At 47.9% G+C, this 13,652-nt stretch overlaps 1 protein-coding gene across 1 annotated transcript; it reads right to left on the bottom strand.

Annotated features, from left to right (window-relative positions):
- Positions 1 to 207: 207 nt before the first annotated feature.
- Positions 208 to 13,122, bottom strand: MYD88 (MYD88 innate immune signal transduction adaptor). Its single transcript, XM_054646096.2, has 5 exons — positions 12,696 to 13,122; positions 8,261 to 8,392; positions 6,463 to 6,643; positions 5,822 to 5,913; positions 208 to 3,625 (listed from the first exon to the last, which is right to left on the bottom strand). Exons 1-5 carry the CDS (start codon positions 13,048 to 13,050, stop codon positions 3,471 to 3,473), a joined length of 915 nt encoding a protein of 304 aa, XP_054502071.1. The 5' UTR covers positions 13,051 to 13,122; the 3' UTR covers positions 208 to 3,470.
- Between the last annotated feature and the right edge of the window lie 530 nt (positions 13,123 to 13,652).

Genomic DNA, 13,652 nt, shown 5'->3' with positions numbered 1-13,652 from the left:
GTCTGAAATACAATTCCTTGATACATTTTCCTCCTGGCATGACATAACTCTATTTGTCTCTCTCCCAGGTACAGCCAATCACCCCCTCTGATGAAGTTACTTAGCCAAAATATGAAAAGAAAATCAAGAACTCATATATTCCTCACTTAAACTTCATTTTCAGACACAGTTTTGTTCTTTGATGCTCACAAAGCAGATTCAGCCTGCTGGGTTTTCATTCTTTATTTTAAAATGTTTTCACAAGTAGCAAAAGTTTGGATTTTTGAGGAGAAAAACAGAAATATTGTCTATTTTCAGAATGCCTATAGAGACAGATGCTTTCCCCCTTTGTATCAAGACACAAAATGATTATAAATATATATATATATGTCTGTATATAAAAATAAATGATTTGGCTCTAAAAGATTCAACTAAGAACAATTTCAGTGAGGGACAAAGACAAAATAAAATAAACCCTGTAACATCACAATTTTAAAAATCCCTTTTTTAAAGGTGTTCAAAAATTTTGACCTTCCACTGAACATGAAAGAGGGGAGGAACACCCCAAATGCCACTGAAATGGGCAAAAGGTTCACAACAACTACATTTTGTATCATTCACAATGTCACACTTGAAGTTATTGTGACAATGCAGATATGAAAGTGTCAGAAGTGCATAAACTCTGGGGTTTACATAGAAGAGGATACATATTTAAAGCATATTTTATGTTTTAGGGCTGTTACCTCACTTTGCCCCAAAATAATTATTTTAGCCTGTAACATAAATAGTAACTTGTAATAAAGCAACAGCCCCATAACAGTAAGACCTTCCCAGCATCCAAGCCAAGCAGGGAGAAAAGCCAGGGCACCACAAGCAGGGTGCTGACAAGATCCCAAAATCTTTCACCACTAACTGGAATATGGCATTTATCTATTTGAACTCAAAAAATTTAGAAATTCAGCTCCTCTGTTTGCTTTCCCTTCCAGAACCAGCACTTTCCTTGCTGGGTGATCACCAAACCATTTATTACAAACATCATCACTTTTCCTGCTGTTATTTTCCCCTCACATGCAGCACACCAAGTCCCAAACCATCAGGACTCTGAAGACACCGCATGAGGTTCAAGCTGCCAAAATTCTCACTGGTTTTGGTATATCTTGCTCAGAAGGGGGAGCAAGGGGAAGGGGAGGAGAACCCACTTGTGGTTTTTCCATATCAGTGTCCTGCTGGCCCATCCCAGCCATGTCTCCCCATCCCAGCCATGTCAACCACCATATTTTCTGAAAAATCCTCTTTGCCCAGGATTTTTCTCTTGAGAAGCTGAGAAGCCTCAGAAAAGAATGAAAACAAGAATTACCTGATTGCTTTGGAATATGGTCTGGAAATCGTTTACCAACAGGTGCATCATTGATTGGTTCCATGTGAATTGTTTTAACTTAGTGACCAATCACCACCAGCTGTTTTGGACTCTCTGAGTCAGTCACAGGTTTTTATTATTGTTCTTGTGAAACCTTCTGATGTATCCTTTCTCTATTTCTTTAGTATAGTTTTAGTATAGCATTCTTTAATATAATATAATATCATAAAATAATCAATCAGCCTTCTGAGAACATGGGGGCAGATTCCTCATCTCTCCCCTGGTCCTGGGCACCTCACAAACACCACACCCCCGCATTCCCTCGCAGGGAGCAGCGTGGGCCATGGCCTCCCTCTAGCGTCCAGCACGGGCTCCTGTGCCTCGGCTCCCCCTGAACGAGCCACCCGAGCCCTTCCAGCTCTCCAGGCAGGAGGAATCTGGTTCGGTCCTGCGAGTAATGACCCATAATTGATGTTTATAGGCTCTCCAGAGTATGAGAATTCACTGAGCCCCCGGGGATCAAGCAGCCTCCTGAACCTCTTCTGTAATTAACATTTAACGATTATGCAGAAAGCCAGAGGCAAGCAGCTGTCTCCACTTCTGCAGGAGAGGCCCCAGGGCAACAGCATTCACTCAGAAACCCCTCATCAGCTTAACTTTCCTCCTTCCGTGCCCACAGACTTCTCACCTGTTCTAGCAAGACAGGAAGGTGCAAATGTCACCTTGGCACGATGGCAGCAGTTACTTTTGTAGAAGAAACACCCAGCTCCTGGGTCTATCCAAAAATGGTTCCTGCTGCCAACATGATGTGCATGAATGAGCTTCACCATGCTCAAGGGCTGCTGCTGTCAGCTGGGAGGAACCAGCAGCAGCACCTGGACAGGATTTGGCAGCATCCCTGCTAAGGGATCATTCACTGACTGACAGGGAGTGTGAGGGAGGGGGCAGGAGCCCATTTCTGTCTCAGCCCTGGTAATGCTTTAAAACAAAGTTAAAATTGAAAAAATAAAATCACATCCAAATGCAACCTTAAAAATGTAAACTAGTAAAACATTAAGCTGTAAAATCAACATTAGTCAGTGGCTGAGGTAAAGAACAAAGGGGCAGAGTTCAAGCAACTGCAGACACATAAGGAAGATTCCCCTCTTCCCCAATTTAAAAAGTCAATATTTACTGTAAACCTGTTTAATACACCAATGGATTGCTTTAAACACTCCTTTGGGCAGAACTCCTGACCTCCACCCTGGAGCACTGATGAGATCCACTAGCCACAGGCAGGATTCAAGGCCAAGTCTAACAAGCAGAGCAGTCTCGACATTGCTCTGAGCCTTAGTCACAGAAATACAGTAATTATTGTGGCAGTTAATCAAATTAGGCTCTTTCCTAGTAATGTAACATTCACTTCCATATTTTAAACAGCCCAAATGTCAATTTAATACACTCCTTATTCAGTGTTCAGCCCCATGCCTTTGAGGCATCCCAAAAGCTGCTGTGTTTTTGAAGGCCTTTAAACGTGAAAGAATTTGAGGTCTGGACCCACTGAGGTGCAGACCTTGGTCAAGTCAATGAGCAACAGCAGCCCCTGCTTTGTGTAGTAAGACTGTCACTGAAAAGATGTATTTTAAGACTGAATTTCTCCTGAAGGAGAAAATAAAAATTTAGTAATATCTGGGAATATGAAATGCTGGTATAAGGTCACAGAATCAAATGTGACCTGAATAGAGACAGCCCTGTCCAACATGGTAGAACTCCCATAAGCCTCGATGTTACTGTAGTTTTAAAACATTGACAAAACCTGCAGTTTGAGGCTCTGAGGTCTTGCTAATTCTTACAACAGAGTCTTCCTGTATCAGACACTCTTTAGATGTGTATTTTCAGTATTTTTAGTGAAAGTGCTTACTCCACAAATGCTGGATGCTGCTGCTCACTGACTTAGCCTGGAACAGGCACACAGTTGTTTTATTTCCCTTCAGAGTTGTGAAGAAGTGCTGGAGAGAGTTCTTTGTTCCCAGCCACAGGCTCCAAGCAAGGATCCAGGTTCTGAAGTGGTGGAAGATCCCGTGTCAAGCACACCTCTGGTCCAAATGCATAACCAGGACAGGTTACAAGAGCACCCAGGTCTCAGGACTTTGCATCAGGGCAGCATGAGGGATTTTGCCAGTCTGGTCCAGAACCATTTTTTGGTGCAAGGATTGGTGTAGTCACAAATGGTAATGAACCGTAAGATACTCGGAAACTCGTTCTTCATGGATTTGTACTTGACTGGAATCAGCCGTTTGTGACGAGCACCTGAAAGGGAGGTGACACAGAGAGGGTCACACAGAGAGAGCCACAGGCAGAGCCCACATCCATTCCCTCCCCACCACAGCAGGCACATCACAAAATCCAGCTTTGCTCCTGAATGCAGTGTCCCATGAACCCTCTCCTCTTGGTCAATCCCCCAGTCCCTGGCCCTGGAAACATCAGTAACTATTTACCATAGAGTTAGCCCTCCTGGGGGGAAAACAGAATCCCCCATGGACTTCCATGTCACAACTTCCCCTGGCTTCTCCCTCCCCTGTCCCCTCCCTGGCTTAGCAGCCCTGGTGGCCACCTCCCTTCCCCTGGAGGCCAGTCCCCTCTGCCCAGCCCTTAGCTCTGCCTCCCACCCCTTCCCCTTCTTAAGCTGCCTGCTCCACCTGGTTCTTCCTCTTTCTTGCTGGGTTCCCCTTCAGCTGCATGAGACTCTGCTGAAATAAAACCTTGCAAAAGAGCCTTTCTTGCCTCTATTGCTGAGCCATGTGTGGTGAGTGTTGAGTGGGGGTTTGACTGCATTGCCTGAATGTTAACTCAGCTTGCTTTTTACCAGAAGAGGTTTGTTGGGGACAAGAAATAGGCAGAAGCACCCACCATTCTAACACCCACATTTTTACCTGCCTGGGCATCATGTGATTATACTGCAACCAGCTCTCACTCTGGAGAGCAAGACTCTGAGCCCTGATTTACTCAGGCTGCAGATGTTTCCCAAGGAATCCCCCTGCTAACATGGACTGCTGGTTTTGATACACCACTAGGTGAGAGCACCCTCCCTGTGACTGCTGCTGCTTGAAGGAGCAGCTCTTCTACAGAGGAGTTTCTCCCCTTGTAGCTCTCCCCAGGGACACGTGCCACCTGCACTGTGCCCACCACAAGTGATGACACTGAGACAGGGATGAGGCAAATAACCAAGATTTTATAACTGCAGCAGATGCTGGAGTAATTCATGGAGCTCCCAGTGCCTGCCACCAAACCCTTCTGTGCATCACTAACATCCCACACAAGCAGGTAATGCTGTGACTTCTCTAAGGCTGTACTTCCACCCATGTTCTCACTGGCAGAGCTCAGGTCATTCCATACAGATGGAACTTCTTTTCTTGCTCTAATGGAAGGTGTGAGGCCCACAAAAAACTGGTGAAGAACTAAAAGGACTTTTCTGCATATCTTGATGACTGGGGGCTGATGCAAAGTCCTGGGAGTGTTCAATGGATTAACTAATATCATGTGAAATTAGTGTGTCAAGGAAGATGAAGTGAATTCCTGTCTCTGCCACCAGCTTCCAGTCTAACCTCTGGCGTGTCCTTTATAATATCATGTCAGATGCCTCATCTAGAAAAGAGACTTTATATCCAGATACTCTTCCACATATCCTCCATACTGTTAGGATATTTTCTACATATCCTCTATACTATTAGGATATTTTTTACATATCCTTCACACTATTAGGATATTTTCTACATATCCTCCATACTATTAGACTGGGCTGCACTTACTCCCCAGCAACACAACAACTGGAGAACAACTACTGGCTAGAAAAGAGCAATCACAACAGACTTGGCAGAAGTAAATTGGTGGCTTTTCAATTCAGAACAAAATATGTAAAAGATTTCCCAACCTAAGTTGAACATTCATTCCATATTTTGTTTACCTATCCACAATACTCAAGGACCCCTGCAAGAATCATAAAATGGAATGAGTTGGGTTAGACGAGACCCTGAAGATCATCCAGTTCTAACCCCCCTGCTATGGGCAGGGACACCTTCTAGACCAGGTTACTCAGAGCCCCACCCAGGGCTTGAAATCTGCGTGTTCATTACCTATCACCTAATTCCCAGCTTTACTCACATCCTGGATTTATTATACTACTTGTCTCCTGAGCAGCAAATTTTCCTGTGGATCTGGAAGCCCTTCCCAAGCCTGACATGCAGCTCTGACATTTCTGGAGCAAGCAGCATTATCCCACTGACAGCTGGAGCAGTGCAGCACAGGCAGCTTTTTGCCTGCAGCCACGTGAGGAAGGTCAAGAGCAGGGCAAGGGACCCAGCCCAAACCCCTCCCTGCACAACCAAATTATGAAGCCCCTGTTAGTTCCAGTGGAACAGTGCCCACCGACCTCAGCTGAAGGTTTAGATGTCACTGTAATAAAAAGGATAATATGCAATTGTAAATGGGATATTTCTGTGATCTTACCTGGGGAAAGACTGAGAGCAAATTTGGTCTGGAAATCACATTCCTCGCTTTCCAGGTAATCATCTGAAACTACAACCACCATCCTCCGACACCTGGAGATTAAGCAGGGGAGAAAACAAATAAAATGTCAAATGAGATGGTTTTCATTCCCACAAACAGAAGCATTCCCACCAACAGAGCAGAAACCACTGCTCTGAATTGCTCCAGTAGAGAAGGACCTGGCTGTGTTCCAGCAGGAATTAACTGCAGAGCAGGAACCACTGACAGACACACACAGTGATACTACACAGAAAAACCTGATTACAGATACACACTCACGTACCAAAAAATGAGGAAACAGTGAAGTCCAGACTGTCTGTGCAACCTTTATGTGATCCTGTATCTATATATGATACACAAGGCAAAGAAAAGCAATTGAACAAAAGTAGCATCACCACAGTGGCACCTCCCTCATGAATGAAGGGACACACTGGGGAAAGCCTGAGTCCTCCTTCCTGAGCCAAGAGCATAAAGCAAAGCCCATTAAGATGTTCTTGTGGATTTTTGCTGTTTCACTGGCACCACGCTGCAGACATCACTGTAAAATGAATGTGATGTTCCACTACACTCACAGCTGGCCCCAACAGCCATGGTTCACTTACCTCCTCTCTATAAGTTCTCCACTGATGGAATACACACAGGCTCCTGGCAAGACATCCCGATCAAATACACAGAGCTTCAGTTTGAACTCTGTTTGCTCCAGCTCCCTGATCATCTCCTGGACAAACTGGAGGTCTTTCTGACAGTAGCAGATGAAGGCATCAAATATCTCTGTTCCACTCCCTGAAACCATTAAAAAATGTAGCTGTCATCTTCTACTATAAATGAAGTTCACTCCTGTAGTGAACTTTGAAGAGCTCCCACAGACTTTAACTCAGAGAATCAGGAGTCTGACAGAAAAGCTCTGGCCAAACTTGCAAAGGTAATTTAGCCTTTTATTAGATGAGCTGCCCTTCAGCCCAGACTCCTGCCCTTACCAGGGCTGGCAGGAGGTAACACTCATCAGTGCCCTGGCTGCTTTCACTGGCCAGGCTGTTCACACACACCCAGATTGCCTGGCAAGGGTCAGGGAAAGGAGCTGAGGGGCAGACAGGCAAAATCTGAGGAGGCAGTAACATCCAGCTACAGGGAGTCTGGGTGGAGCTGGAGGGAGCAGAGTACCCAGGGGATGCAACTCAGAGCCCTGACACTCTGGGATTTCACTCTGACACTCTGGGATTTCACTGAGAGGTTCACATCTGTAATATCCTTGTGCCTCTGGGTCCTTTTTTCTTAGTTCAGGTCACAAAGATTCAAACTTCCCAACCAAAACAGCATTCAGCAATGTCCTGCCATCTGCTGTCCATGGAGCTGCAGGGTGAGCCTTGAAATTTGGAACCTGTCATTTTTATGGCTAAGATGTCAAACCTGGGTACCTGCAATCATATCCTAATGGGCCTGTTTTCCAATTACATTAATGGCTGGCAGCTCTTGTTTATTTAGCAGTAATCCAAATATTAAAGTGCTGCATTTTAAGGGCAATGTTTCTCATAATTAAGTGCCTTAATACTGCTGGACAGTTTCCAACTGTGTTATTTTTTTCCATATCAATGTCACTACAGATATATTCAATTTTTTTATGCCAGTTAAAGCCTACCACAGTGAAAAAATAGGTCAGGCTCTAAAAGCTGCTGAGGAAAGTATCAACCCAGCAGGCATGTTCAGCCCAAGAAGCAACCAGTGAAGCAGAAGGGGAATGTCTGCCAGGTCAGTCAAACTGAGGGTACTGCTGCAGGGGCACAGCACTGACTTGGGGGTCACATCAGGCAAAGCTGCCATGTACAAACACCAGAATATTGATTTGTGCCCATGTACATCCACCAGAATATCAGTCTGGGGATGGTTACTGATGTCCACACATGCAGCAAAGGTGGCCAGCATACACATGTGCACACACCTGGCTGCACATGCAGGGCTGCACACACAACAATGCACACACAAAGAACCCATTTCCTCTCTCCACCCACTGCACACCTACTTCAAACCCATTTCCTTTTCATTCAAGGTGGTTCCACCTGCCAAAGACAGGGCAGGGAAATCACCTCTGACACCCTTCCCCCAGGCTCCAACCCCTTGATCTTTCAGCAGCTGCTGCTCTGGGCCAGGCTGGGCTAAGGGACATATTTCTGTGAAACCCCCTCCCATGTGTGTCCAGTGGCTCTGTGCCAGCCTGCTCCTGTGTGAAGTGTTTCTGAAGCTTCCCCTCTCTGCTCTAAGAAACAAGAAAAGTGAAGAAACCATTCTGGCCAGGGGTATGAAAACCTGTGGGAACTATGAAAGCAAGCAGGTTTTCTGCACTTCCCATGGGGAAGGTGATTGCAAAAGGAGGTGTGAGGCAGCAGTGGAAGCAGGGGCTCTTACCATATGGATCATCCCTGGTGGTGATGCCCATCAGTTCTGATGTCTTTGGCACACTGCTGTCCACTGCTGGCACTTGGACGGGCTGGTTGGCCTCTTCCTGCTTCCTCTGCAAGTACTTCTTACAGTCCTCCTCTGCAAAAACACACAGCCAGGGCAAGAGGCTCCTGTGACATGGGTTTACACTGCTGGAGTTCATTAAAACAGGAATAGCTATTTCATGGATCAGGGATGCTAGAGGGAAATCCCCTGTCTGGCTTTTTCAGTATGCAGGATTTCTCTCACCTCTTTCTCAATGTCTTGATGCTGCCTCCACCACCTCCTCTGGCAATTAATTCCTGAAAATCACTCCTGATATTTTAAGAAGTACTTTCTTTTAGTTGTTTTATTCTTCCTCCTCCTCTTAGCTCTACTATGTCCCAGTACACCTTTAATATCAGGACTAAGGTGCAGAGCAGGTCCCAACTCTGCTATCTGCTCTCATTGTTCTGTATTTTGGACTATTTGAAATCACAAAATAGCTGGGGATGTTTTCATGGTGTCAGTCTTTCTGCCCACATAAAAAACCATAAGCCAAGACAAAATGGCCTCAAGTTGCACCAGGGGAGGTTTAGATTGGATATTAGGGAACAATTCTTCACTGGAAGGTGGTCAGGCACTGGAACAGGCTGCCCAGGGCAATGGTGGAGCCAGCATCCCTGGAGGGCTCTAAGAGATGTGTAGATGTGGCCCTTGGGGACAGGGCTTAGAGGTGGCCTTGGCAGTGCTGGGTTAATGACCCTGTAGGCCTTTTCTGACCTTAGCAACTCTCTGCAGACACACAAGAGCAGATTCACACCCCAGCCTTTGCCAGCCAGGACACCTGCAGGTGACAATGACTATCCACACTCACCACATACAGCAGGACCAGGTAAAACTTTAAGGAGCCCCTGAAGCAGCTTTTATGTTGTGCAACAGCAACAGGGATGCTCTTATTCCAAGCAGAGTAGACATGAAACCCACCCTGAAGGGCAAAGACCTGTCACAGTCACTGCTGTGAACTTCCCAGTCAGGACAGTGGTGGGCACAGATCTATTATAAACAGACTTGGTTTAAAAATAAATCATACATCTAAATGTGAAGCCTTTGGAGAACCAACAAGAAACTCTGCAGCCCCTGCTACTCTGTAAAATTACAGAACTGAAAGTAAAAGGAGATTTGAAAACAGGTATTATGAAAAAGATGAAACTCCCTAGAGACTTTGCCTTTACTTAAGATTTAAAAAAAACCCCAACAAGTGATAATCAGTACTGATCAGCTGGCACAGGTGACTGGTGCAGGAGCAGAGTAAAGGATCCCTTGGAAGTGCAGGATGCTGGTGGGAGCCCAGTGAGTCCTCCTGGCACAAGCAGATCTGCAGGAGCCCCAGCCTGAGCCCCCACCCCCTGCTTCTATCTCAGCTTTGCATCTTGCTACTGGATTATCTCCAATCTAATAAGGCTCACATCTGATCAAAGCTTTCCCTGAGGCTGAGGCATGCCCAATCTGCCTTTCTCCTCCCCTCAGCCTCCCCAGTCCTGCAGAGGGAAGAATCAGCCACACCCTTTACCAGCCACAAGGTTCAGATTTCACATCTTTCCTCACTAAAGCCATCACTCAGATCCCACCTCTCTGCCAGCTGCCTGTTGGTGAGGTGTGTCAGCTAAATCAGTATCTTTGAAATCATGATTAAAGTCACTTGGAAGTTGCCAACAGGTTCAGCAGTCTCAGAAGAAGGACTGGCACACAGTCACCACCTTAAGTGTGCCTTGATTCCCTTGGGAGCCAGTTTCACAATCCAAAATACTGCTGAATAGGCAAGAAGAGACAATTATTTAACAGCATTGCATAGTGCTCAGTAAAGAAATGTTCATTTTCAGTGGATTTGCTCCAAGTCTTCTCTCCTTGCCTCTGATTTGGCATGGATCAGTCCCCAGCTGGAAAGAGCAGCTGATTGTACAGGTTAATGAGAGTGAACAAGGATCAGGGATGACTTTGGGACCATAAAGTGAAACTCCACCAAGCACCTAACAAGGCTTTACATTCCTCTGGCAGTCAAACAAATTCCTGAGGAATTGGGGAAAAAAAACAAAAACAATAGAAACATGAAATCTAAAGCACAAAATCAGTAGCATGATGAGAACACAGAGAAAATAGACCCAGTAACTGCCAGGCAGGAAAGTAGCACTTTTGTAACAGGTTAGGGAAGAAACAAAAATCATTGAGTTTCAACAGGAAAGAGCAAAAATGTATCGAAGTAAAAAGCTTCACCTCCCCGAAGATGATTCTACAGAGAAATAAACAGCTGAGGAAGATCAGAGTTAGGGCAGAGCTGCTGGGACATCAACAGTGGTATTTTCTGATCCTGAGCTGGATCCCACTGAAGAAGTTCCAGTGGTACACAAAGATGTCCCTGGCATCAGGAAATACTGTGCACAAGAGTACATGAAACCTTTTCCTTTTTCCTTTTCCTTTCCTTTCCTTTCCTTTCCTTTCCTTTCCTTTCCTTTCCTTTCCTTTCCTTTCCTTTCCTTTCCTTTCCTTTCCTTTCCTTTCCTTTCCTTTCCTTTCCTTTCCTTCTGCAAGAGCTCTCATCACCAGCAACAGGTCACAGGCTCTCAGTGCAGTTCTCAGCCAAAAATCATAAAAGAGGAACAGTCACACTGCTCAGGCTGATGGTTCACCAGCCCCAAGCCTCATCCTGTCTCAAGCACTGCACTAAACCAGGTGTCCAGGGGGGAACATAAGAATAAAATAAGCTTACAGAGATATTTCCCTAATATATATATGTATGTATTTCCCTAAAATCTATCTTTTAGGTATAATCTACAAATCTATTTCTATAATCTCTCTTTTGGACTATTCACAGTTAAGGAATTTCCTGAGCCACAGAGAGTATTTTTGTTGAACAGCCCTTAGTGGGCCCCTCTTCCAAGAATTCATCTGTCTCTTACCAGCCAGAACCAGCCTGGGTGATCCCAAGGTTTTTGTGAAGCCCCAGATCTTCTGCACAGCTGGGAGCTCCCCCAGATTTCAGGAATTCTCTGATAAGCAGATCAAAAACTACACTGATTCTTTTGTCTTTCCCAAAACCTGGCCTTCAGACTGTGATCTAAAGTAGGAAGAACAACAGGACCAAAGGGAAGCCCTCCATCACTTCTCGGTCAGGCTCTCTACAGAGATGGATTTCTACATCTTCCTTTACCTCCATGAGTAACAGGAAGTGAGATTTATTACTTCCTCCTTGCTAACTCAGTAAGCTCTATTATACAACACAGGCCCTTCAGGGAATTCTCTGGCTTTGGAAATCCTGTGGCAAAAAATTTCCCCTTCTGGTGACAGCTGGGTTCCCTCTGAATTTCTCTGACCACAAAGAATACAAAGATCCCAAAAAGAAGAAGTTATCAAAACAGCACAAGGGCCTTCATTCTTCTCATTGACCTGCCTCAATTTTTTTCAGTTTGCATGGAATTTTTTTCCCTGACATTGTCCAGTTCCACACATCCCTCACCTCCCTCAAGAAACACCTTCCTATCACACTATATCCACACATCCTAATTTTCACACTGTCTCCTGGCTAACCTGGCTAAGAGCATCTTTTGACACACAGAAACTTTTGAATTGAAGGTTTGGGATAAGCCAGGGCTCCAGGTTACTTTGTAGGGCTCATGGTTAGCAGAAACACAGCACACATCTCTCCTGGAAGACAGGGGAGACTTCTGTGAATCACAGAATGGTTTGGGTTGCACAGGACCTCACAGGTCATCTCATCCCAACCCTGCCATGGGCAGGGACACCTCCCACTGTCCCAGGCTGCTCCAAGCCCTGTCCAACCTGGCCTTGGGCACTTCCAGGGACCCAGGGGCAGCCACAGCTGCTCTGGGCACCCTGTGCCAGGGCCTCACCACCCTCACAGGAAAGAAATTCTTTCAACAGCTAATCTAATACCTAATTTAAATCTCTCTTCTTTTAGTTTAAAACCATTCTCCCTTATCCTATCACCATCCATGCAACAAGTCCCTCTCTCCGCTTTTATAAGCCCCCTTTAGGTGCTGGAAGGGGCGCTCAGGTCTCCCCGGGGCCTCCTCTGGCTCAGGCTGAACATCCCCGGCTCTCTCAGCCTGTCTCCATGGCACAGGTGCTCCGGCCTCCGGAGCATCCGACAGCAAACAGGATGTCACTCCATAATCTGGAAAGGGCTTTTCTTCTCTTTTGCTTTTCTTAACCTCACCTCCGCGGCCAGAGCAGCAAAGAGCGACACAAACAGGAAAGACCAACGCAAAGAGCAAGGACCAATACGAACAGAAAGACCAACACGAACAGCATCCCCTCCCTCCCGAGGCATCAAGGAGGGCGGGCTCCGGGATTCCCCGGGCTCTCCGGGATTCCCCGGGCTATGCCCCCGTTCCCAGCTCCTCACCCACGCTGCCGGCCAGGTCCGTCAGGACATCGTCGCGACCCAAGCGGCGCAGCACATCGAGGAGCTGCCCCACGGTGGCCCCGCCGGGGCAGCGTCCCGGCCATTCCTCCAGCAGCGTGGCCGTGGGGTCGGGCAGCCCCTCGAGCCGCCGGATCTCCAGGAAGCTGCAGCCCAGCGCCTCCGCCAGCGCCGTCCAGTCCGCGGCCGCGGCCGCCCGCGGGTTGAGGTAGAGGCCGAGGCGGCGGCGCACGCCGTAGTTCAGCGCTACCATGGGCACGGCGTGCGGGTCCAGCGGCGGGACGGGACTGGCAACGGGGCTGGGGCTGGCAGCGGGGTCCGACGGGGACGTGGCCATGGCCGTGCCGCGCTCCCAACTTCCCCTTCCCGGCACTTTCGCTTCCCGGCTCGCCCCGCCTCTCCACCGCCCCCGCGGGCTCTCTCTCTCTCTCTGCCCGCCCTCCCTCCCTCCCTCACGGTGCGGGGCCCTCTCTCCCTCTGCCCGCCCTCCCGGTCTCCCTCCCGGTGCGGGGCTCTCTCTGCCCGCCCTCCATCCCTCCCTCCCTCCCGGTGCGGGGCTCTCTCTCTCTGCCCGCCCTCCATCCCTCCCTCACGGTGCGGGGCTCTCTCTGCCCGCCCTCCATCCCTCCCTCCCTCCCGGTGCGGGGCTCTCTCTCTCTGCCCGCCCTCCATCCCTCCCTCACGGTGCGGGGCTCTCTCTGCCCGCCCTCCATCCCTCCCTCCCTCACGGTGCGGGGCTCTCTCTCTCTGCCCGCCCTCCATCCCTCCCTCCCTCACGGTGCGGGGCCCTCTCTGCCCGGCCGCCCTCACGGTGCTGGGCCGGACGGGTCGGCCTCGGGACGGTGTGGGAGCAGGAGCAGGGCAGTGATGGTTCCTCTGTGCTCCGCACCTCGAGTGCTGTGCCCGGCTCTGGGCTCAAGTCAGGAAGGGCATTCAGGG

Source organism: Agelaius phoeniceus, chromosome 1 (genome assembly GCF_051311805.1).
Source record: "Agelaius phoeniceus isolate bAgePho1 chromosome 1, bAgePho1.hap1, whole genome shotgun sequence".
Classification (NCBI taxonomy): domain Eukaryota; kingdom Metazoa; phylum Chordata; class Aves; order Passeriformes; family Icteridae; genus Agelaius; species Agelaius phoeniceus.
The sequence above is the reverse complement of the archived record's forward strand: the minus strand, read 5'-3'. Positions and strand labels throughout refer to the sequence as shown.